Genomic DNA, 25,493 nt, shown 5'->3' with positions numbered 1-25,493 from the left:
CAATTGCTGGCCTCTGCAGAGACACATTCTAAAGATGTTTTTAATTAAAGTCCAGGAAGATCTATATGTGCAATATCGCCTTGCCTAGCAACGGCACTGGCTCTCACCACCCAGGATGGGGAGAAAAGGGGCAGGAGGTTTCTGGTGGAGAGAGGTGGCAGAGAGGAGCACAGGCCCTGGCTTCACTTTGTTCTCTGTCTTTTCCATCAACAAATCCCTCAGCAAACACAAGCAGCCCCTCTCTGCCAGGCCCGGTGCCCACGTGTCAGTGAGTACAAAGGTAACAAATGTGGCATCCTACCCTCCGGGGTCTAGCACATAGTAGGTGCTCTGTATATCTTGGGTGACCGAATAGAACGGAATCATAAGCCAAAAATGTTTGCTTTCTGCAACTGGCCGAGGGATGCTACTGCAGAAACTTAGAATGTTGCTGCCCCGAATAAACGAGGTGACCAGACTACTCCACAGAGGGTCCCATTTAAGTGGGGAGAGGATGGAAGAGTCAATGGGACTCAATTTGAAACAAAAGAAGAATCCGCTTTCTTAGGGGGATAGATGAGATACACACACACACTCAAGTGTTGCCTGCCTGGGTGAGTCCTTGGCAACCTCTTTCTGTCCCCGTCTCTGTCTCTCTCTCAATATATATATATGTATGTATATCTGCCTCTTTGACCCTCGTCTCTCTAGTTCTATTCTCATTTCTCCCTATGTATCTGGGTACCTCTGTTTTTGTCACTTTCTCTCTGTCCATCTGTCTGCATCTCTGTGTCTTGTTTCTCAGCCTCTGACCCGCTTTCTTACCCCATCTCTGTATGCCGCCTTCTCTGTCCCTTGTCTCTTGACCTGCTTCCTGCCCCTCTATCTTCTGACCCCCCTTTTCATGCAACCACTTTCCTGCGTCTCCTGTGTATCATTCATCTATATTAGGCTGCTCTGATTGGGCAGCTGGAAGCGGAGTTGAGGCCAGTGCAGTCAGCCGGCATTGTAAGTGATGAGCAAAGAGGGAGTTGATAGGGGCGGGGGGGCGGAGGTAAGAGAGGGGTTTGAGAAGGGACTTGTTTCCTGTGTAATCTGAATGTTCCCAGAGACTCGACAAGTGGTTTTTAATTTTTAATAGAAAGCATTCCACGCAGTTCTAGCAGCAGCAGGGGGTGGGACTCATTTTTCATAAATGTTTGAGAAGCTAAATGTGAGCCAAGGGTTTCCCCAGGCCCAGCAGGGTAGCAGAGGGAGGTAGGGAAGAAACAGGATGATAATAATTACAAACATCTTCACAATAACGACACTTGGTCACCTCGATTGAGGACTCTGTTCTTTTCCAAAGCGTTTTATCTCTTTCATCTCATCAAGGGGTCTCCCTCACCCAGGATACGGAAGCATAAAGTGTTATCTCCATTTTACAGAAGGGGAGCTGAGGCCCAGTCAGGTTGGGTAGTTGTCCCATAGCCACACAGAGAGCCAAGGACAGGGCTGGAATGAGAATTTGTCTTCAACCCCGGACCTCCACTCCACATGGCACCACATTCTCCCTGAGCAGCTTGGGGTTCTGGGGCCCATGTCTGGGCCTCAGTTGGATTTCATAAACAGCAATGGTTAAAGGGAGAAGAGAAAGTGTTCTGATCTGGGAGCCAGAGCATAGATTCTAGTTCTGGACCCATGATTAACCATGTCAGAGCCACCCAGATAAACTAGAAATGAAGGGTGTGCAAGCCCCCTCCCTCCTGATACTGGTGCCTGGGAGTCTCCCACTCACAAGCAAAGACACAGCCCCAGAGATCTTCTGACCATATAGAGAAAAGAGAAAGGAATAAACTCTTATTGAGCACTTACTAAATGCTTGGCTTTACCAGCCTCTTAAATCCATCATCTCTAATCCCCATAACATCTCTGAGAGGCAGAGTGTGACCCTCTGACTTCGAGGAAAACTGTGAGGAAAAAGGTCAGACAAGGGAAAGACTTGATTGAGGGCACAGAGTGAGGAAGTGGTGGGATTTGAACCCAGGACTCTCTGATGCCAAAGTCCCATGTCTCCATGAAGTTGCGAGGGGCATCTCTTTGTAGGAGTGTCCAACTTCTCATGCTGATTTGGTGGCTTGTGTCATACTGGCTGCTTCCTTTTGTTTGTCGGTCTCAGTGCAGGCACAGCAAGTCCAGGAGGGTGACATGCTGGCTACGGAGATGTGGATTGGAATCTTTTCCTACCACTTACTAGTGACTTCACCTGGGGAAACGCACTGAGTCTCTCTGTGACTCTGTTTCCTCATCAGTTCAATCCGGGGTTGCATCTAGGGCATCAGTTCTCAGTCTGGGATGCACTTTAGAATCACTGTTGGGGCTTTTAAAATACCCTTGCCTGTGCTCCACCCCCAAGGGAGTGCTATTAAATTAATCTGGGTTGGGGCTCAACATCAGTTTTATTTTAAAGCTCCTAAGAGATTCTAATGTGCAGCCAAATTGAGAACCACTGGTTTCTGTGCCCCTCAAGGAGCAGCCTTTCCATATCCAACATTCTACATGGAGCCCTGGAGTTCTGCGATCCTGTTTATGCAAGAATCCTTTGGGCAATCCTTCCTACGTCGGTCTGGAATTAGGCCCTTAATCTCATATAGCAGAAGGGCTAGGGGCAGCACCACGGACAGCGAATGGCTCAACCTAGCCAATTGAAGCCCTGCTTCTGAAAGTCTGCTGCTGCTGCTGCTGCTGCTGCTAAATCGTTTCAGTCGTGTCCGACTCTGTGCGACCCCAGAGATGGCAGCCCACCAGGCTCCCCTGTCCCTGGGATTCTCCAGGCAAGAACAGTAGAGTAGGTTGCCATTTCCTTCTCCAATGCATGAAAGTGAAAAGTGAAAGTGAAGTCGCTCAGTCGTGTCCGACTCTCCGAGACCCCATGGACTGCAGCCTACCAGGCTCCTCCGCCCATGAGATTTTCCAGGCAAGAGCACTGGAGTGGGTTGCCATTGCTTTCTCTGTCTGAAAGTCTGGGCTTGAACTAAATACCAGGGAGGGAGAATCTTGAATCCAGTTCCTTGCTCTCCTCCTGCTCTTTCTTTCTCTCCTTTCTTTGACTCTTCTCTCACTTGCCTGTCTACTTCTGCTCTTATTGATCCCCACCCTACTACCTTATAAGGCAAGATACTTGTGTGTTTTGACATCAGATTGACCTGGGCTTGAATCTTGCCTCTCCTATTTCCTTGCCAGATGAATTTAGCCAGGCACTGTCCCAGCTGTTAAACAAGGAAATCTATTTGAGTTCTTACAATGGTCCTGAGTACCCCTATTTCACAGATGATGAAGTTGAGACAAAAGGGGTTCTTTATTAAACTTCACTCAGCCTCTATTTCCTTACCTGCAAAGTAGAAATCTTAATAGGGCTTACTTCAAGACTCTATTATGTGAATTCCATGAGATACTATGCATAAAAAGCTTATTATAACATGTAGTGCAAGGTAGTTATTTAATAAACCTAATCTATCATTATCATTGAAGACATTTATGTAATAATGGGTTTCATTACTATTCATTATTAATTTACCTTGCCACCCTTTGCTGTGCATAACAGTTTCCTCATCTGTAAAATGGAAATGATGCAGGAGTAGACTGAAGTTGGCTTGTATCAGCTCATGAGAGCCAAATATTGATTTTCAGGAGTTTCATAAGCCACTTCATATCACATTGGTAGTTTGAAATTGGCCATGGTGAGAGTATTTACACCATAGAAATCAGCAAACCCTACAAAGCAGGGCATTTATCCCCACCCCTCCATCCCCCAGAGCCAATGGTTAAACATTTGCCAGCATGTCACCGCATCCACCTCATCGAGTTGGCATGAGGACTGAAGGAGAGAAGAGCGTGATGGCGCATTGTAAAATGCAATCTGCTAAACTTAGGGGGATGGCACAAAGTGGTCCTACAGCATCCACAAGCCCGGCACCCATTTGTCTGCTGATTCTGGGGAGATGCTGACTTGTGAAGGAGGTGGGAGGGAGTGTGGGGCCTGGGGAACCAGGGGTGAATCACTGACCCTTCACCATCCCCATGCGTCTGCATTAACTGTAATGGCTGCAATAAAGAACCCCAGATTGGGGAAATGATTCCATCATCGCTGCGGGAGTCTCTAGGATACAGCCAGGGAGAGAGAGAGAGAGCTCAGCCATGTCCCTGGGGAATCACTCAACCCAGCATTGTGTCTTGCCCAGGGGGTGGGGGCAACATGCAGAGGAGAGTGACAGGGAGATCCTCTCTCACAACAGTTACAGCAGCCACTATTTATTGAGCGCCCACCATGAGCCTGATGCTGTATGTATCGTCTCTCATTTCAGTATGTCTGTGAGGGAGGCTTGATTGTGCCATTGTATACAGGCCTGCAGCGCCTCCTGAGAAGACAACAACAACCTGCCTTTATTGAGTTCTTAGCATGGGGGTAGGCGCTTTCCTTGCTGCTGAATATGGAAATCTATTTGAATTCTGAAATCGATCCCAGGAGTACGATGGTACTCTCACCCTCATTTCACAAAGGAGGAAATTGAGGCAAAAATGGGGTTCATGACAGTCCCAAGGTCAAACTGCTAAGAGTGGCGGAGTCACTGACTGTGATTCAGTACAGCGGGCCACCATCCAGAGTCACCGTGTGTCTGTGCTGACTCTGGCTTCCAGAGGACTTTGACCTTAGAGAGTCCTGGGTTCAAGTCCCGCCACTTCGTCACTCTGTGTCCCCATTCAGGTCTTTTCCCCTGTTTGACCTCTCCTCCCCCCACCACTGTAATTTAGAGAGGTCCACTCTGCCTTTCAGAGATGCTATGAGAATTAGAGATAATGGATTTAAGTGGCTGGTGAAGCTAGGCATGCCGTGAGTGCTCAGTAACATCTATTACTCTCTCTTCTCTCTGTTTAAGAGGAGGGGCCTGGGATCAAGCCCTGGCCCTGAATAGAAGACCCTGGTTACCTAGCATCAAGAGGGAGGGGGATTGCCCAAACCTCTTCCTCTCAGCTTCTCCAGGCAACTCTGACATGGTTGATGCAGAGCTGGAGCCGCCAAAAGAGAGAGGCGCATTGCAGGGCCGGTTTAGGAGGCTGGGAGGGGGGGACACGGAGAGGGAAATGAGAAATGCAAAAGAGTGAAAAATAAATACATGTGTCTGTCTGGAATGATCGAGGGCCCCAGGCTGGAGGCGGGAGAGGCGGGCGGCAGTCTGGGCTCAGCAGAATTGCTGCAGTAGCACTTCCAGAGCCTCACTCATTAGCCAGGCAGTGAACTGGCTGCACCCCCCAGCATGCCACCCCGCTGGCCCAGAGAGCCCAGCCCACCAGGAGGGCTCTATCTGGAGCCTTAGCAGGGCACCCAGAAGGGGGCATCTCCTTGTAGTGATGCCTGAGTCTCATCCCCCTTGGGTCACATCCCAAGCCTTCATGACTCCCTCTTGGGTCTTATCCCCTCCTCTCTGGAAAGGTTCTGATGGACCACTCAGCTTAGCCCGTCCCCCCATCCAACCCCTCCCCCACCCCTTCCATCATCTGCACCCTGTCCAGCCTCACGTCCCAAGCTCTGCTTTCGTCAAATTGAACATGATGTCAAATTAGAGCCATCTCTGGGACAGGCCGAGAGAAGCTCCCAGTTTAATGAGGCAGCGTCGAAAATCAATAACTTAATTGCCGCTGTTTGATGGACTTTTATCCAATTTATACTCTCCCCAGCAGCCTACGTGCAAAGCATGAGGAAAAGTGTGTGCGTTGGGACTGGGGACTGTCTGGGCACCAGGGGGGAGGAGCGAGGAGGGCACCAAGGACCACAGCCAACTACTTCCCAAAGCAAGAGCTGGGTACTGCTGTTCTTTTGCCTGGGGGCCAAGAGACACTAGCTGCTGAGTCTCAGTAAACTTGGTTGTCCTTCTGCATTGACCTCTGCACATGCCCCCTCCATGGTGGGGATGGGAGTATAGAGGGTGGGAGGAAGAAGGCAGAATTTCCTTGAGAAATCAGGACGGGTTGGGATGGGTAGAAAGAGCCCTGCTTTGGGAGTAAAGTGCATGGTTTCCAGTCTCAGCTCTAACTCTGACTGTGATGACCTTCACTGGTGAAATTAACCACTTCCACCACCAGTGAGAGACGGCTCTGAGCCCGTTCATTGTACACTGGGAGTTTAAAATGCGTTCCATCATGAACAAGAACCAGGATTGTCCCCATTTTTCTGGTGAGGAAACTGAGATTCAGAGAGGCTCTCTTCTCTTGCCAGAGTCCTGCGGCTGGGAAAGGAGATTTGAATCCAGATCTGGCTCCCTGGTCCTGCTCGTGCTACTGGGAAGGTCCCCAGATCTGGAAGCGGGTTGGGGCTTAATGTGGACAAGGGGACTGTGAAAGGATTGGCTTCAGTGACCTCCAGCCTTAGTCTCCTTTCCCAGCTCCTCGTGGGTGGGGAGAGGTGGAGAGAACGAGCACAGCGGCGCCAGCTGACCTCTGTCTCGCTTGTTCCCCAGGCACATCGGTGATGCAGGTGATGGCCTCGGATGCGGATGACCCCACGTATGGCAGCAGCGCTCGACTGGTGTACAGCGTGCTGGATGGCGAGCATCACTTCACCGTGGACCCCAAGACCGGTGAGGGGCGGGACCAGTCCAAGGGGCGGGGCCATAAGCGGGGCCGGGGCGGGGCATAAGGGGTGGGGCGGGGCCAGAGAGGCGGACGGACTTCTGTTCTCAGACTTCCAACCAACAGCGCTGAGGTTAGGACAGGATACCGAAACATCTCACTGGATCCAGGAGACCCCAGGGTAGCGGAGATGGAGGGCAGCCAGGTAGGAAGAGACGACAGAGCAGTAGGGGGAAAAATGGAGTGGGAGGCACCTGCAAGACTGGCACGGAAACCAAAAGGCGGGAGGCAACCACTATGAGCCTCCTGAAAAGACATCAGAGATCTGAACTCCGTGGCCCCTCACCTTGGCCTAGGAACTAAACTGGGCGGACGCGTCCGCAGTCCATACGAGTCGGCCATGGTCATAAGTGTAGCTGGGGGCTGACAGGTAGCAGGGGACAGCAGTGGGCCTGTGCAAGGCACATTTTTGGCAGTTGTGAAACCTCTGTTCAAGTGACAGTTGTTAAGGATCTGATGGGAAGACAGAAGCCAAGACCGTTAGGGAAGGTCTTGGCTCACTGCTCTCCCCAGCACCACCAAGCAATGCTGCAGTACCCCTCCCACTGTCCACTGCTTCACTCACTCAGAGGCTAGAACCTGAGTACATCCCGGGGTGGGGCAGCAGCTTGCCAGAGTGGCACAGAGGACAGAGGAGGAGGCGAACTGGTTCACTCGAGGTCCCACAGCTGGCTGTGGCTGCCAATGCCAAGAGCAGTGCCCTCACTGTCCCTGGGACTGGAGAAGGCAGGGGTTGAGACATCAGACACCACCGAATGCTTATCGAAAGTCACCATGGGGCTCCTAGTCCAGTGGGGGCAGGGCGACAGGCGTCTGCTTGGGCAATTAGGATGCCAGTTTCTCGGAGGCAGTGGTAGCAATCTCCAAAGGATAAAGTGCTGGCCAGACCGAGATGCAGAGAAGGGCATTCCAGGCAGAGGGCATGGTGCAGGCAAAACTGGGAGGAAGAGAACAGCCTGAGGCATAAGGGGAATTGTAAACAACTCAGGACTTGGGAAGAGGCTTGTGGAGAGGGGACGTGGAGAGGCTGGCTGGGGCCTGGCTGCGTCGCGTGCAAGGCAAGCAAAGCACTTGGATTTTATTCTAAGGGCAGTGGGGTGGGAGGGTGTTTGATAGATTTGAGATTGGGATATTGTGTGTATGTGAGTTTGTTTTGTTTAGAGGGAGGGTTCCAGTCTATAATCACATGCTCTTACACATAATATCTGCATTACTTTTCCTCCTTGCAAAACTAATACATTTTAGAAAACATTCAAACATGAAAGAAATGTTTTTAAAAAGAGAGGAAGGAAAAGCACTCTCACCCTCAGAAGCTGCAACCCCAAAGGGAGCCCGTGGTGTGTATATCCTATGAGACCTTGAACTCATTCACTTGAAAAATATTGTTTTTTTTTTAAATAGATAATACATTTCAAGATTCAAAAAGTCCAAATTTGGGAGCTTCCCTGGTGGCTCAGAGGTAAAGAATCTGCCTGCCAATGCAGGAGACACAGGTTTGATCCCTGGTCTGGGAAGATCCCATGTGCCACGGAGGGACTAAGCCCATGTACCACAACCCACAACTCCTGAGCCCGTGAGGCTAGAGCCCCTGTTCTGCAACAAGAGAAGCCACGGCAATGCTAAGCCCACATCCCACTAGAGAGTAGCCCCCACTTACTGCAACTAGAGAAAGCCTACACACAGCAACAAAGACCCAGCACAGCCCCCAAAAAAGCCCAAATTTGTATTTAGTGGAAATTTTTCACCCCTTCTAGTCCCCCAGATAGCTGGTCTGTATCCCCAAAGCAACCAATGTAATTTTCTTGTGTATCTTTCCAGAGCTATTCTATGCATGTACAAGAAAGTAGGTACATGTATTTGTTTGTTGGGTTTTTTTTTACACAAATGGTAGCTATAAACACACACTATACACACTGCTTGCCTTTTTCGCTTAACAATACATCTTGCAGATTATCCCATATCAGCACATAAAGAGCTTCCTCATTCTTTTATTTAACAGCTGTTGTGGATACACTGAAATTTATTTCACCAGTCCCCTCTTGATGGACACTTACGCTGTTTCCAATCTTTTCCTACAACCAACAATGCTGCAGTGAATAACCTCATACATATATCATTTTGTGCTTGTGTGAGTGTATCTGCAGGATAATTTTCGGGAAGTGGAAAAGCTGGGTCAAAGAGCATGTGCTTTTGGAATCAGGATAGATAATGCCCAAATGTACCAGATTACACTTGCGAAGAGCCGCCTAGGAGAGAGCTTGTTTCCCTTCCCCCTTGCCAACCTTGTGGGTTCATTGATGACTTTAAAGCAGGAAAGTGACATGCTCAGGTTTTCATTTTAACAAGATCCCTCGGGCTGCCCTTGTATAGCATGGCTCAGAAGCAAGCACTGAATTCAGGGACACCCAGGAGCCTGGGGTGCCAGCAGAGAGCCCCGAAAGACAAAAGTCAAAGCTTGCGCCCTTTCTCAGACCCACCCAGACTCCTTAACTTGCTTCTTCTTGTTGGGGGCCGGAGATGATTCGGGATTGCTAGGGAAGATTCATGGAGATGCTAAAGAGGGAGAATGAGGGGTGACAGTGAGATCCTGCAAAGGGCAAACCTTGGAGACCTGGGTGAATGCACAGGACTAGATTAAGGAAGGGATCTGGGGTTTCCTAACATCGGCACCTGGGATGGAAAGGGGCACCATCTACAAAAACAAAAGGATGGGTGTGGCTTAAGAAAACTGTCGCGGGGCAGAGGAATTACTGAGTATGCTTCAGGATCTGGTGCAGAGCTATTTAATTCGATTTTAACTCCATTGGCTTTAAGATGCGAGGAGGGAAGAATCGTCTAGAATGGGCCATCTGAAATATGGGCGTAAAGCTCCAAGAACGCTTGGGACTCTTTGAGCTTTGGCTTCCCTGTGTGCACAAGAGAGATAATAATACTCATCTCACGTGATTGCTGGGAGGGTCCAGTAGGAGAATTCATTCATTCATTCACCAGCTCTTTATTGAACGCCTGTACATGTCCTGCTGTCTCCAGGCCCTAGGAGTGCAGCAATAGACAAACCCGAGACCCTACCCTCACGGAGCTTTTAAGTAGGAAATACAGAAACAAGCACATAAACATGCAACATAATACTGAGTAGCAATGAGTGCTAGGAAGACACCTAAGCAGGATAAGAGAGTAGACTTCGATGAGGAAATCAGGACAGACCTTTCTGGGGAGGTGACACTGGGGCTGAGCCCTGAATGAAAGTGAGGGGGTCGGCCACCCGGTATCTAGGACAGAAGATGCAGGCCAGGGAGCAATGAGGGTGTGATGGGCTCAGTGCAACCCCTGGGGATGATGGTGATGCAACCTTCATGCCTTCATCAGCTTTAAGGTGGGAAGGAAAAGGCAGGCCAGAGAAATAAGGGCAGGGCCAGGACCGAGTCTGGGAGGTGACAGGGGTGGGCAGATGAAGCATCAGACTCCAAGAGAATGAAGAGGATGGCCAGATTCTAAGAAAGAGCATCCCCCGCTGCAGAGAGCCGGGAGGAAGGTGGCAAGTAGGAGACCGTGGAGCCTGGGTGGGCAGGAACACTTCTCAAGAAGCTCGAAAGTGGGCACAGGACAAGGCAAGTGGAGAAACACAAACGGGGTCCTTGTTTTCAGGATCCTTCAGCTTCCACAGTCTGAAAGGGTCTTTGGGGAGGTATTGCCCAGGAAGGACTCGATGTTTCCTCCCCGAGCCTTCGGCCCCAGGGTAGGAGCCGCCCTGGTGCCATTTCCAGCCCCAGCTCCATTTCCCCAGCCAGGAATATTCCGCTGATGCGGGTCTATATTTAGCAGCCGCGGCGAGGTACAGTCTGTTCTTGCTGTGCAGATAGCAGGGAGCAGAGCCGGAACGGGGCCTGAGAGGAAGGTGTGAGAGAAGGGAGGAGGCGGGGCGCCACGAGGCCCGTGCCAGAGGAGAAATTAGCGTGTGTGTTTTAAAGGCCAGGCCTGCCAGCAGACCCCCCACTGGGAAAACAGGGATGGCATTTGCGGGGCTAATGAGGCGTCACTTGGGCTCCAGGGCCCCTTCTGCAGCATTTGGAGGGGACAGCGGGGGCGGGGAGGATAACAGCTGGAACTGGGGGCGTCGGGTGAGGACGAGGCTGTGGGGAGCCAGGGCCAGGTTCTCATTAACAGCCCCCGCCCAGCCACCATCCCAGCAAGAATAGAAAGCCTCTGGCTCTCAGAGACTTCCAGATCTCTGCGGAACGTTCTTAGCTGAGCCAGAAACATTGGCTTCCTGAAGAGGGAATGAAACTCACCCTTGTAAGTGCCAGATCCTGGGGGTCAGGATGATGCACTGGATCTGGTTTCTGCCTTCATGGGCTTTTGCTCCAACAGAGAAGCCAGATACAGACAGACAACTACACCCAGGCTGCGAGAGGCAGGCAGAGGGTCTATGGTTGTAGGTCCGTAAGTCAAAATGTTTATCAAACACCTACTATGTGCTGGACTGTATAGATAAGATGACGAACAAGGCCACTGTGGATCTCGGTGCTTGTGGAACTGATTTATGGGGTCCACAACCCAGGACTTGAGGAGGGGGAATCCTCAAGGCATCTCCAAAATGTGGGACCTGCTGCTGAAGCTTTGTCTCATTTAACCCACATAAGAGCCCTTTCCACTGAGTAGTCCCATTGTACAGAATTGGAAACTGAGGCTCAGAGAGAGTTAAGAACTTGCCCAAGGTCAGATCAGATCAGATCAGATCAGTCGCTCAGTCGTGTCTGACTCTTTGCTACCCCATGAATCGCAGCACGCCAGGCCTCCCTGTCCATCACCAACTCCCAGAGTTCACTCAGACTCACGTCCATCGAGTCAGTGATGCCATCCAGCCATCTCATCCTCTGTCGTCCCCTTCTCCTCCTGCCCCCAATCCCTCCCAGCATCAGGGTCTTTTCCAATGAGTCAACTCTTCGCATGAGGTGGCCAAAGTACTGGAGTTTCAGCTTCAGCATCATTCCTTCCAAAGAAATCCCAGGGCTGATCTCCTTCAGAATGGACTGGTTGGATCTCCTTGCAGTCCAAGACTCTCAAGAGTCTTCTCCAACACCACAGTTCAAAAGCATCAATTCTTCGGCACTCTGCCTTCTTCACAGTCCAACTCTCACATCCATGCATGACCACAGGAAAAACCATACCCTTGACTAGACGAACCTTTGTTGGCAAAGTAATGTCTCTGCTTTTGAATATGCTATTTAGGTTGGTCATAACTTTCCTTCCAAGGAGTAAGTGTCTTTTAATTTCATGGCTGCAGGCACCATCTGTAGTGATTTTGGAGCCCAGAAAAATAAAGTCTGCCACTGTTTCCACTGTTTCCCCATCTATTTCCCATGAAGTGGTGGGACCGGATGCCATGATCTTCATTTTCTGAATGTGGAGCTTTAAGCCAACTTTTTCACTCTCCACTTTCACTTTCATCAAGAGGCTTTTGAGTTCCTCTTCACTTTCTGCCATAAGGGTGGTGTCATCTGCATATCTGAGGTTATTGATATTTCTCCCGGCAATCTTGATTTCAGCTTGTGTTTCTTCCAGTCCAGCGTTTCTCATGATGTACTCTGCATATAAGTTAAATAAACAGGGTGACAATATACAGCCTTGACGAACTCCTTTTCCTATTTGGAACCAGTCTGTTTTTCCATGTCCAGTTCTAACTGTTGCTTCCTGACCTGCATACAGATTTCTCAAGAGGCAGATCAGGTGGTCTGGTATTCCCATCTCTTTCAGAATTTTCCACAATTTATTGTGATCCACACAGTCAAAGGCTTTGGCATAGTCAATAAAGCAGAAATAGATGTTTTTCTGGAACTCTCTTGCTTTTTCCATGATCCAGCGGATGTTGGCAATTTGATCTCTGTTTCCTCTGCCTTTTCTAAAACCAGCTTGAACATCAGGAAGTTCACGGTTCACATATTGCTGAAGCCTGGCTTGGAGAATTTTGAGCATTACTTTACTAGCATGTGAGATGAGTGCAATTGTGTGGTAGTTTGAGCATTCTTTGGCATTGCCTTTCTTTGGGATTGGAATGAAAACTGACCTTTTCCAGCCCTGTGGCCACTGCTGAGTTTTCCAAATTTGCTGGCATACTGAGTGCAGCACTTTGACAGCATCATCTTTCAGGATTTGGAATAGCTCAACTGGAATTCCATCACCTCCACTAGCTTTGTTCATAGTGATGCTTTCTAAGGTCCAAGGTCAGATAACATATAAATGGTGGAAAGAGGGCTTGAACCTGTATCTCTCTGACTCTAAAGTCCCTCATTTTTGTGCTACTTCTTATCTGACTCTGTGTAGCCCTGGCACATGATAGCCCCTCAGTAAGGCCCTGATAAATGAGTCAATGAGTGAATTTTCAGAGCCAGATTTTTCTTTAATGATTTTATTTATTCATTTCGTTTTGGCTGTGCTGGGTCTTCATTGCTGCGGGCTTTTCTCTGCTTGCGGAGAGTGGTGGCTACTCTCACTGTGGTGCGCAGGCTTCTCATGGCGGTGCTTTCTCTTACTGTGGAGCACGGACTCTAGGGCGCACAGGCTTCAGCAGTTGCAACTCACAGGCTTAGTTGCTCCTCAGCCTGTGGGATCTTCCCGCACCAGGGATCGAACCCGTGTCTCCTGCATTGGCAGGCAGATTCCTTACCACTAAGCCACCAAGGAAATCCAGAACCAGATGGTTTAAGAGCTAATTTGAGAATTTTGCTTCAGACTCTCAGGTGGATACCAGCTTCCAGGATGCTTCTCCCCACGTTGGGGGTAGAATGGGGTGTGGAAGAGAGCAGATGGCAAAATACGCCATCAAGTCCTCCCATCCTTGAATTGGCCTCCTAGTAAAGTAACTTCAGCTCTTCCCATCGAGGGGGGAGGAGGAGTCTGTTTCCCTGCCCCTTGAATCTGGGCCACCTTACAACTTGCCTTGGCCAGTGGAATGTAGTGATGTTCTGCAGATTCCTAGGTTAGGTCTTAAGAGACCTTGCAGCTTTCATGCTTCTCTCCTGGAACATGGTCCTGAGATCACGGTTTAAGGAAATCAGCCCAGCCCACAGGAGGATGAGAGAAGGCCTGGTGAACAGCCAGGATCAACTGCCCAGCATGTATCAATACATGAGGCCATCTTGGACCTTCCAGCCAGATGGCCTCCAGTGAAATGCAGCTACAGGAGTGAGCCCAGAAGAGGAACGGGCTGGGGAATCCTGGTTTCTCTGTTAGCTATCTACTGCTATGTGACAAACTGTCCCCAAACACGGTGGCTTAAAACAGCAACAATTTATTATTTGTCACGATTCTGTGGGTTGGCTGGGCAGTTATTTTGCTGGGGTCACTCACATTGCAACGGTCAGCTGGCAGGTCAGCTAGGACAGCTGTGGCCTTTCATCTTGGGTTTCTTCACGGTGCAGTGGTCTCAGGGTTCCAAGGAGACAAGCCCTGGCACACAAGGGTTTATCAAGTATCTCTGCTTCTGTCACACTTGCTGATGTCCCGTTGGCCAAAGCAAGTCCTATGGCCGAGGCTGGAGTCAGCATGGGAGAGGCTGACCCAAGGCATGGATCCCAGCAGGCGTGGTTCCTCAGGAGCTATCACCATAGCAACCTGTCACTGGGTGTGGCCCAGGGGGACAGGGTCCAGAGGCCGCATGGCTTCAGGGTACCCACCTCCTAGTTGTCCAGAGAGGACACCTGCTCACACACTCAGCACGGCTTCATGACCCGTTTCTAGGGATGAAGACTTAAGTGTCCCCAGTTCCTCTGCAGTCAGAAGTGACAGGGCAGCAAGGAGGCCAGTCACACAAGCGTGGCACATCACCCACAGCATAGATCTCAGTCAGACCCCTGCTCCCAGCCCCACTCAGAGCCGGGGCCACTGAGCTTTTGGTCCACAAGCTCAGCCATGCACAGTGGCCCCATCACCAGACTCCACATCTGTGAGATCCTAGACATAAATGACAAAGCTTAGCCCATAGATTTCCTTGGTGGCTCAGATGGTAAAGCGTCTGCCTACAATGTGGGAGACCTGGGTTCATTCCCTGGGTTGGGAAGATCTCCTGGAGAAGGAAATGGCAACCCACTCCAGTATCCTTTTTTTTTTTTTAATTGGAGGCTAATTACTTTACAATATTGTGATTTTTGCCATACATTCACATGAATCAGCATGGGTGTACATGTGTTCCCCATCCTGAACCCCCCTCCCACCTCCCTCCCCCTCCCATCTCTCAGGGTCATCCCAGTGCACCAGCCCTGAGCACCCTGTCTCATGCATAGAACCTGGACTGGTGATCTATTTCACATCTGATAATATACATGTTTCAATGCTATTTTCTCAAATCATCCCATCCTCACCTTCTCCCACAGAGTCCAAAAGTCTGTTCTTTACATCTGTGTCTCTTTTGCTGTCTCACATATAGGGTCATTGCTACCATCTTTCTAAATACCATATATATGCGTTAATATACTGTATTGGTGTTTTTCATTCTGACTTATTTCACTCTGAATAATAGGCTCCAGTTTCATCCACCTCATTAGAACTGATTCAAATGTATTCTTTTTAATGGCTGAGTAATACTCCATTGTGTATATGTACCACAGCTTTCTTATCCATTTGTCTGCCGATGGACATCTAGGTTGCTTCCATGTCCTGGCTATTGTAAACAGTGCTGAGATGAACATTGGGGTACATGTGTCTCGTTCAATTCTGGTTTCCTCGGTGTGTATGCCCAGCAGTGGGATTGCTGGGTCGTATGGCAGTTCTATTTCCAGTTTTTTAAGGAATCTCCACACTGTTCTCCATAGTGGCTGTACTAGTTTGCATTCCCACCAACAGTGTAAGAGGGTTCCTTTTTCTCCACACCCTCTCCAGCATTTATTGTTTGTAGACTTTTTGATAGCAGCCATTCTGACTGGCGTGAGATGGTACCTCATTGTGGTTTTGATTTGCATTTTTCTGACAATGACACTCCAGTAGTCTTGCCCGGAAAATCCCATGGACGGAGGAGCCTGGTGGGCTACAGTGCATGGGGTCGCAAAGAGTTGGGACACGACTGGGTGACTTCACTTTCACTTTTCTTTAGCCCACCTTAAGTGCTTGACTGGCCTGCCCCCCCGCCCGCCCCTCTGCCTGGCTCACGCAGGGAGCCCCCCACCACGTCTCTGGCCCGTGATCACTCCCCTGTCAGTCCATCTGTCTGCCCTCTCCTTTCGGCCCTCCCACCTTCTTTCTCCACCCCTCCCTGTCCGTCTGCCTCTCTGGCGTCCCTGAGGAGGTCTGTTCATGCTGCCCTTGCTGTTCTTGGCCTTGCTTTCTTCTTTTTTCTGTTTCTCTCCAGGCCTCTGTCTCTCCTTGGGTCTCCCTTTCCCTCTCTTCCCTGCCTTTCCCTTCTTCTGTGCCTCCGAATATGTGGCGCTTTCCGTCTCTTTCTGCTCTGACCTCTCAGATTCCTCTCTGTCTCTCTCTCCTTCACTTTCATCCCCCTCCATCTCTTCTCTCTTCCCTTCCTGCTCTTTCCCTCCTTCAGCTCCTCAGGGTACAGGACACACAAGGGCACCTTCCCAGTAGGGCCCCTACCATCCCAGACTTGGGTCCTGCCCTAATCCCCAGAAGGGATTCCTCTAACAATCCCAGTGTTGAGGTCCAGCACCAGGGAGATGGAGCAAGGAGCCCAGTGCATGATTGGAAGCATGGCTTGCCTGATTAGGACGGAGATGAGAAAGGGCTCTCTCAGGAGCTGAGACAGAAGCGCAGCATCACTCTATCAGAGGCCTGCACTCTCCCCTTGTACCTGAGGGTGGGTGGGGTGGGGGATACCAGGCTGGCTGGGCAGGGGCCCACCATCCTTACTGAGGTCCAGCAGAGCCGTCCACAGCATGGGCTCTGGCCCCAGAGAGCCTGCTGGAATCCTGACTGTGCACTTTCTCCGTGTGCGACCTTGGGCCAGTACTTAACCTGTCTGTGCCTCCATGTCCTCATCTGCAAACTGGGTATAATCATAGCACCATCCTCATAGGGCTGATGAGCAATTTCAATGAGGCAGTTCCCTTAAGGTGCTTGGAACCATGGCAAGCGCAGGGTAAATGCACATCCATGTCAGTTATTGTTATTGTCACATGCAGTTCTCATGAGTTGAAACTATGCACCAATTCTGCCCCCCAGGGACCATTTGCCAATGTCTGGAACTGTAGCTGGGAGGGGGAGGGCGCTGCTACCAGCATCTCGTGGGTGGAATTATCCTGCCCGAGATGTCCACGGTGCCAGTTGGGGAAATCCTGCTCTTTGGGGAGGTATGTGATGGTCCCATTTTATAAATGACAAAACTGAGGTCCAGAGAGGTGAGGGGTTTTGCTCAAGATCACCTGGTCAACAAATAGCAGGTCTGGGATGTATCCCAAGTTCGTCTGTTTCCAAGTCTCCCCTGCCCTTGGAAAGATCAGTCCAGGCCAAGGAGCAGCCAGGAGGGAGCTTATTGAGGAGTCTTGAAGGCTGCTGATAGAGGGTCTCCATGACCCCTGATTAGACAGACTGCACTTTCCGTATCTCCATGGGATCCCACAAAAGCAGGCACACCCCCTAGATGCACCACCCCTGGCTCCCCCAGTCACACACACACACACACACACTACAGCCTCTCCTCCCATTCTATTGCCTTTATTGGAGGCTAGGGGCTGTCTGGGGACATCAGGAGGGAGAGATTGGGTTTTATGGGGCGCATCGTGGGGCTGCTGGTGCGTGACTCCACCTGGTGTTCAGGCCCTGGGCACCACCTGCCACCACCTGGCGTTCACAGGTTGAAGTGGGTCAGGGGTGGGGGGACTCTGACTGGCTCATCAACTCCCCCTTCCCGCCTGATCTCCCACCGTATAAGCAAGAGTCTGGGAGACCAGAAGTCCAGCCTTCCCCTGCTCAGAATTCATCTCACAGCCACCCCTTCCTGCTGCTCCTCTGCCTACTTCCATTAACAGTTTGAAGGGTTGTCTGATCAGCAATTAGCTGGTGCCTGGACAGAGAATCTAGGGCCGGGCCCCAGAGGAAAGGGCTGGGGTCCCCAGGGCTGGGTGATGACTTAATCGTGGAGGGTGTATGTGTGTGTGTGAGAATAAGTGTGTGCTAGTAGCTATGTGTGTGCCTGTGCATGTGACCTCATAGGTGTTACCTGTGTATTAATGTATTAATAGTACGTCTAAGTGTGTGAGACATATCAGTGTTTATGTGCGGGCGAGTGTGACTCCATCGTGTGTTTGAGGGTGACTGTCAGGCCAGTTCACTCAGTTAAACATTCACCAAGCTGCTACGCTGGGGCTGGCTCTGGGCTGAGTGACACCGACCCAGGATGAATCAGACACAGGCCAGGCTCACCCAGAAAATGTCGGGACTCCCCCTCATATGGGGAAACTGAGACCCTGAAAGTGGGATCGGAGGCTCAAGGGGGAGTCACACAGTGCCTGATTCTAGGCCTTATGCCTCTTTTTAGTAAACTAAATAGTCCATATTCTGTTGCTTTTGGGTTGCATGTGAGTGTGTGAATATGCATGTATGTGTGTGAGTGTGTGGATGTATGTTAATATGTCTGTATATAATGTGTGTGTTTTGTGTACAAGTGGATGGGAAGGTTTGTGTTTTAGAGTATATCTGCATGTATCTGGGCTTCCCCAGTGGCTCAGCGGTAAAGAATCTGCCTACAATGCAGAAGACGTGGGTTTGATCCCTGGTCTAGGAAGATCCCCTGGAGAAGGAAATGGCAACCCACTCCAGTATTCTTGCCTGGAAAATCCCATGGACAGAAGAGCCTGGCGGGCTACAGTCCGTGAGGTCTCAAAGAGTTAGACGCGAACTGAGCAACTGAAGACACACGCGTGCGTGAATCTGATGTGTGTGAGAGAGGAGTGTGTGTGTGAGGGTGTGTGTGTGTGGAGTGCGGAGTGTGAGTTATCTGTGAGCCTATCTGTATAAGCATGCAGGTGTGTGTGTGTGTCTGTGTGTGTATGCTGAGCCCCACACCTACACGGTGGTCGTATCGGTGTCTTCTGCATCAGCAACTCCCCTCCTGAAGTTGAATGAGCCTGGCCTCTGCCTGGGGAGGGGCCTCTGTATCAGTTGGCAGCCGGCAAGGGGCATCCCTGGCCTCAACCCCCCACCCACAGGTGTGATCCGGACGGCCGTGCCCGACCTTGACCGCGAGAGCCAGGAGCGCTACGAGGTGGTGATCCAGGCCACAGACATGGCGGGCCAGCTGGGCGGCCTCTCCGGCTCCACGACCGTCACCATCGTGGTCACTGATGTCAACGACAACCCGCCCCGCTTCCCGCAGAGTGAGTGAGGCCTTCCCAGAGGGAGGAGTGGATCTGTGTGTCTGTTTGGTCATCCTTCCCAGCCACCCTCTGACCCCAAGCTGCCCTGCAGCCTTCTCGCCATAGAGGGCCTCCCCGATCTGTCCAGCTGTCTATCCATCCAAGTCACCCCAACCCCCTCCCCCCTCCAATCTTGCTTTTTGCAAGAGACAACCCCAAAGTTGTCTGACTTTCCATACATCCATGTAACACACTTACCACCCCTCCCTGCACCTTGCTTCTGGCCAAGAGTGAGCCCCTGTCTGTCCACCCACTCCAGCTGGTCCTTGCACACACCCCTGTCACGCTTATTATGTGTGATCTGCTACTGATCTGAGCTTGCAAAGGTATGCTGGGGATGGAGGGACAGACACAGGGGTCTTTTAGACATACAGACAGAGGCTGCAGCCATGCCCAGGGGCACCTATCATTTGTACATAGAAATGCCAGGGTCTGGAGAGACAGGGCTTTTCCTCTCCTCCGAGCCTGGAGGACTCTGTGCTTCTGAACTGGGGGAGGGTGCTTTCCACTCTCTGCCTCCCCAGGCACAACAGAGTGGGGGTGTCTTCTCTGGTCCTGTCCTCCACCTCCCATCAGCCCAGCCAGCCCCTCCGTCCCAGGTTTAGACGAGAAAGCTGTGCCCAGGAAGCCGCCGAAGCTGGCAGAGACTAAATGCCATGGGGAGCCGGGCTGATCCCTATCGGGCGAGTCATTACTTGAGGTCTGCTGCTCTCACATTAGGCCCTGCCACAGGGGACTGACCCCCGAGAGATAAGGGAATCCAATCCCTTAGCTGAGAGCACATCGCAGCCTAAGCGCCTCAGTCCAGACGCCAAGTGGGGTGGGCAGAGCCCGCCAGCCAGCTCCCCGTCTTTGCTGTTGCCCGGGGAACCCAGTCCAGCAGCCGCCCTCAGCCACTCCCCCAGCCCAGCCCCACTCACTTGATGGGGAAGCTTCAAAGCCCCTGTGAAGGGGCGGGGCCGCCCAGTTTGCTGTGTGCCAGGCTGTGTGCCAGCCCTGAGCTGGAAGGAGGGGGGCAGACAGAGGGGCCAGAGCCCCTGGAAGACTCTTATTTATTCACTCATGTATTCTTTCTTTCTTTTTTTTAACCTTTTCATTTTATATTGGAGTATAGCCAATTAACAATGTTGTGATACTTTCAGGCAGACATCAAAGGGACTCAGCCATACATATACATGTATCCATTCTCCCCCCAACTCCCCTCCCATCAGGTCTCCCCCCAACTCCCCTCCTATCCAGGCTGCCACATAACACTGAGCAGAGTTCCCTGTGCTGTACAGTAGGACCCTGTTGGTCATCCATTTTTAATATATAGCTGTGTTGTTCATCTGTTCTTTCTTTATTTCTTTATTGGGAAGTACAGCACACAAACAGAAATGCATAAAATATAAATGTCCAGTTCAGTACATAATTACAAAACAAACACTCTTGTAACCGCTGACCAGGACCCAGAAGCGGCCACAAGTCCTTTCTTGATTATAACTTCTCCTCCTACCTCTTCTTCCAGAGTTAACCACCATCCACTTTCATGACCATCATCTCTTTGCTTTTCTTTTTCTTTTTTATCGAAGTATAGTTAGTAGATAATAGGGGCTTCCATGGTGGCTCAGACAGTAAAGAATCTGCCTGCAATGCAGGAGACCCGGATTCAGTCCCTGGGTGGGGAAGATCCCCTGGAGAAGGGAATGGCAACCCACTCCAGTATCCTTGCCTGGAAAATTCCATGGACAGAGGAGCCTGGTGGGCTACTGTGCATGGAATCACAAAGAGTTGGATGCAACTGAGCAACTAACACTTTCACTTTCTTTGATGTATAATATTATGTAAATTATAGGTGTACAATACAGTGATTCATAACTTTTAAAGGTTTACTCCATTTATAGTTATAATTAATTATAAATTAGTTGCTATATTCCCCATGTTGTACAATATATTCTTGTAGCTTTTTTAAACCTAATAATTTGTACCTCTCAATCTCCTCCTCCTATATTGCCCCTGCCCGCTTCCCTCTTCCCGCTGGCAACCATTAATTTGTTCTCTATGTCTGTGAATATGTTTTTTTTAATATTCTTTAGATTATATATATATAAGTGATATCACACAATATTTGTCTTTGTTTGTCTGACTTATTTCACTTACATAATGCCCTCCAAGTCCATCTTGCTGCAAGTGGTAAAATTTCACTTTTTTATGGCTAAGTAGTATTTCATTATATATAAATATGCATATATACCACATCTTCTTTATCCAGTCCTTTAGGGTCGATTCACCCATGTAGGCATCACCTAACATTATAGTTTAATTTTATAAGTTTTTTAACCTTATCTAAATTGAAACTCACAATACAAATGATTCATCTTGCTTTTTTATCTCCCCAAATTATGTTTGTGAAATCACATGTTATTGCTTTAGCTATAATGCATTCATTTTCAGTGCTGTATAGTATTCCACGATTTATCTATTCTCCTGCCCATGGACATTTGTGTTATTTCCAGTCTGAGGTTATTATAGAGGACACCACTTTGAACATGGTTGTATGTGTCCCTCCTGCTGTTTTGCATGCAATTTCATTAGTCTACAGAGGAGCAGAATAAACTCATCTTCAACTTTACTAAATAAAGCCAAATTGTTTCCCCCCATGAAGAAATGCATGTGTCCATCATACCATATCCTCACTGATACTTGATATTGTCAGATTTCTTTCATTTGTGTTAATCTAGTGAGTGTATACTAGTAACTCATGCTGCTTTTCATTCATTCACTCACTAGTCACTCAAACATTTCATTTATGTGACAGCCTGGTGTTCTGCCAGGCACCATGAATGCCGGATGAATAAGAGATGTGGTCCCTGCCTTGCAGGAGCTCACAGCCCGGAGGGAGGGAGAAGACAGAGGGAGGGAGAATAAACAGAAAATAATAGGGAAATGCAGTAATCCTTACAATAGGATAAGCCTGGGGGCCCTGGACACATGGGACCAGAGCCTGGAGGTCTGGGAACCTTCCCCATTACAGGAGGTAATAGTCACTGAGACTAAAAAGGAGAGGAAACAGGGGAAGCGAAGGCAGAGAGGAGAATAAAGCGAGGGAATGGCTAGAGGTGGCACAGAGCAAGTCATCCTGAAGGAATTACAAGAACTTCAGCCAGGCTAAGGCTCATGTTGAGGTGGGGCATTGGAGGCATGAAGCTGCAGAAGTCAGCAGGGGCCAAGGGGCTTGTACAACTTCATTCCAAGTGCAGTGGGGAGCTATGGTAAAGAGTGGGGAGTGGCATGGTCAGCTTGTGTTAAGAGTCCCCCCAAGACTCTCTTGTGAGAGTCAATCAGAGACAGCCACACCACACAAGGGTATTCAGACCAGTGGGGGCTCCAAGAGACACATCCCCGGTGCCACAGCCCCTGCTTCCCCTGGGCAGGCCCATCACTTAGCAAATCACCCCCACCTTCAACTCCACTCTGGGAGGACAGCAGGGAGCCATTTGAGTTCCACTTGACCCTCACTCCTTCTGGTTTCCCCTCTGCTTCCCCACTCTGGTAACAGTGGCCATCTTGCCAGTCTTCAAACATGCCAGGCACTGCACCCACCTCAGGGCCTTTGCACCTGCTGTTCCCTCTGTCTTTCCCAAATATCTGCTTGACTCACTGCCTCACCTCCCTCAGACTTTTGCAGAAATGTTGTCTTTTCCTCGATTACCACATTTACAGTTTTTTTTGGCTGCATTCCGTGGGATGTGGGATCTTAGTTTCCCAACCAAGGATTGAACCCTCGCCCTCTGCATTGGAAGCACAGAGTCTTAACCACTGGACCGCCAGGAAAGTCCCAATTACCCTATTTAAAACTCCACACACACCTTCATCATCACTCCCCATTTCCCTTCCCAGTTTTATTTTTCTCCCAAGTACCATTTGACATCCTATTTTACTGATATGATTGTTTAGTGTCTTTCTCCTTCCGTTAAGAGAAAAGCACTGTGAGCCCTGGGATTTGGGTCTGTTTTGCTTGTTGCTGGAACCCCAATGCATAGAGCTGCATCTGGGACATCATAGATGCTCAATAAATATGTGGAAATGAAGGAACCAATATCATTAATATCCACAGCAACAAAAAAAATCAGTGTGCAGCCCGACTATTTGAATGCAATGTGTCCCATTTATTGGGTAGGGAACAGATACTAGTCTCTGTGCTAAGCAATTGACATGCATTATCATCTCAGTTAATTGGGAAATGACAGTGCTATTAGGAAGGCACTATTATTATTCCCATTCTACAGATGAGGAAAACCAGAGCTCAGAACTACACAGCCAGGACTGACTCCAGGGCCGTAGCCTTGATCACTGTGCTTCTCTGTCCCCTTTTGGGCAGATGAGGACACTTGAGTCCCAAAGAACTGCCGACACTTTCTCAAATCAATCAGGGGATAAAGCCAGGGTCAGAATTAGAACCCTCCTCTTTGCACTGTGTCCGGCATTTCTGCAGAGGAAGTGTCTCTCCCAACACCAGTCCTGGCCAAGCAGGGAGCTCCAAGGAGCCCATCTGAGAGCCCCCCTCCTCTCCCCTAGCGCTGGTGGAAGCTGGGGGAGGGGCTGCCTTACCATCCCCACTCACAACTGTATCCCCTACAGAGATGTACCAGTTCAGCATTCAGGAGTCGGCCCCCATCGGCACGGCCGTGGGACGCGTGAAGGCCGAGGACTCAGACGTGGGCGAAAACACAGACATGACTTACCACCTCAGGGAGGAGAGCGGCAGCAGCGGGCACGTGTTCAAGGTCATCACAGACAGTGACACGCAGGAGGCCATCATCGTAGTGCAGAAGGTGCGGCCGCCCCGGAAGCGATGGGGGAGACAGACCCCAGGGCAGCAGGGTCGGGTAGGGGGTCACTGAGCAGCCAAATACCCCATCCCACTTCACTCCAGGGGTGAAGTCTCTCCAGGGACGCTGGACCAACCTGGGAAAACGCTAATGCTGTCCTTCCCGTTTTACAAATGAGAACATGAGACACAGAGAGGTTAAGTGACTTGTCCAAAGTTGCACAGGTAGCAGTCAAGAGCCAGGAGTCAATCCAGATTTGAATCTGTGCTCTTACATACTACGCTGTGCTACTTCAAGTTCACACCAGGCCTTTCACACTCACTGTTTCCTTTCATCTTGATGTTACCCTCGGAAGGAAAACATATTATGACTGTTTTTACAAGTAAGAAAACAGAGATTTAGAAAGGTAAAAGGGCTTGCCCAAGATTATACCTGTAAGGGATAGAGTAGGATTTGAACCCGGGTCTGGTGATCCCAAAGCTCTTTCTTTCCTGAGTCTAACAGCCTCCTTACCCACTGACCAGCCCAGGAACCAGAAGCTCAAACAGCAAACTCAGCACCCCCTAGGGAAAGGAGACAGAGGTCAGATAAAAAAGCAAAAATCATCTTCAAGGGCTTGGTCACAAGCTTGGCAACTCAGGGGTGCACAGGCCTTTGACACTGTCCACTCCAACCCTGCTGTTCCACGGGAGGTCTGAGTCCCCTGCCTGGCCTACAAACAGTCGTAAGCCCTTTGTATACTCCCAGGGATGGGACACTCACTCCCTACCAGTGTCCTGCTCCTCCTTCTCCCATTCAGCCACAATCTATCTTGTTCCCGTCAGCCCAGGCTCTGCCTCCTGGGACATACAGAAACATCTGCCCTGACAGCCCTTCGTTCACTCAATAATCAAACTCTCTCCCTGGCCACGAGGGCTTGAGGATAGAGAAAACTCTGTTTTTTCAACTAGGATAAGGATATGAGGCTAATACTTTCAATTAAGTGTGAATAGCGTGCCAGCCTCCTTTCCAATGCTTTCCATGTATTAACTCATTTAATCTCTACAACAACCCTCTCAGTATTATTATTGCCCGTTTTATAGGCGAGAATCTGAGGCCCTGAGTTCAGTCATTTGCACCCAAGGCCAAGCATCTTACAGAGAAGTTGTAGGGACAAGGCCCCAGGGAGTCTGTCTCCAGAATCCACCCTTTTAAACATTACATGGCTTTCAGTCTTCTGACCTCCACTTGTCTTCACTGTAAGATGAGCCCATTTCACAGATGGGGGAACTGGAGGCCTGGGGAGGCCCAGCATCACAGAGCAGCAGAATCAGGCCCCAAGCCCAGCCCGGGGACCCCAGCACAGCATTTGCTCTCATCCCCGGTGATGCCCCTGTAGTAACTCCCCCATCCTCCCTGCCTCTTGCCCCATAACCCCACCCCAACCCCGCCTGCTCCAGCAGTGGCGCCTGAGGTGTCTCTGTGGAGTCAGTGCTGGCTCAGGGAGCAGAGCCCCCGCCTGATTGATGACCTGGCTCCAGAGCCCATCGCTCATTCCCAGGCCAGGTCCGAGCCTGCCTCCCTGCATCCTGATTTCCCAGGCAACAGGATGGAGGGAGGAGGTAGCCCTTCTTTTCTTTCTCTCTCTTTTTTTTTTCTGTTGGGGAAGGGGGAGTGTGGAGGGGAGGTTCTGAGAGGAAAG

At 50.1% G+C, this 25,493-nt stretch overlaps 1 protein-coding gene across 1 annotated transcript in view; it reads left to right on the top strand.

The window, feature by feature from the left end:
* Positions 1-25,493, top strand: part of CDH22 (cadherin 22) — an 83,729-nt gene that overhangs the window by 21,518 nt on the left and 36,718 nt on the right. The window contains exons 3-5 of the mRNA XM_061437809.1: positions 6,474-6,593; positions 18,795-18,962; positions 23,622-23,815. Of these exons, the coding sequence (XP_061293793.1) occupies positions 6,474-6,593; positions 18,795-18,962; positions 23,622-23,815 (482 nt within the window). The remainder of the gene's footprint in view (positions 1-6,473; positions 6,594-18,794; positions 18,963-23,621; positions 23,816-25,493) is intronic.

The sequence above is a fragment of the Bos javanicus genome, chromosome 13, assembly GCF_032452875.1.
Source record: "Bos javanicus breed banteng chromosome 13, ARS-OSU_banteng_1.0, whole genome shotgun sequence".
NCBI lineage: Eukaryota > Metazoa > Chordata > Mammalia > Artiodactyla > Bovidae > Bos > Bos javanicus.
Note: the sequence above shows the minus strand (reverse complement) of the source record. Positions and strands in the feature narration are given on the sequence as shown.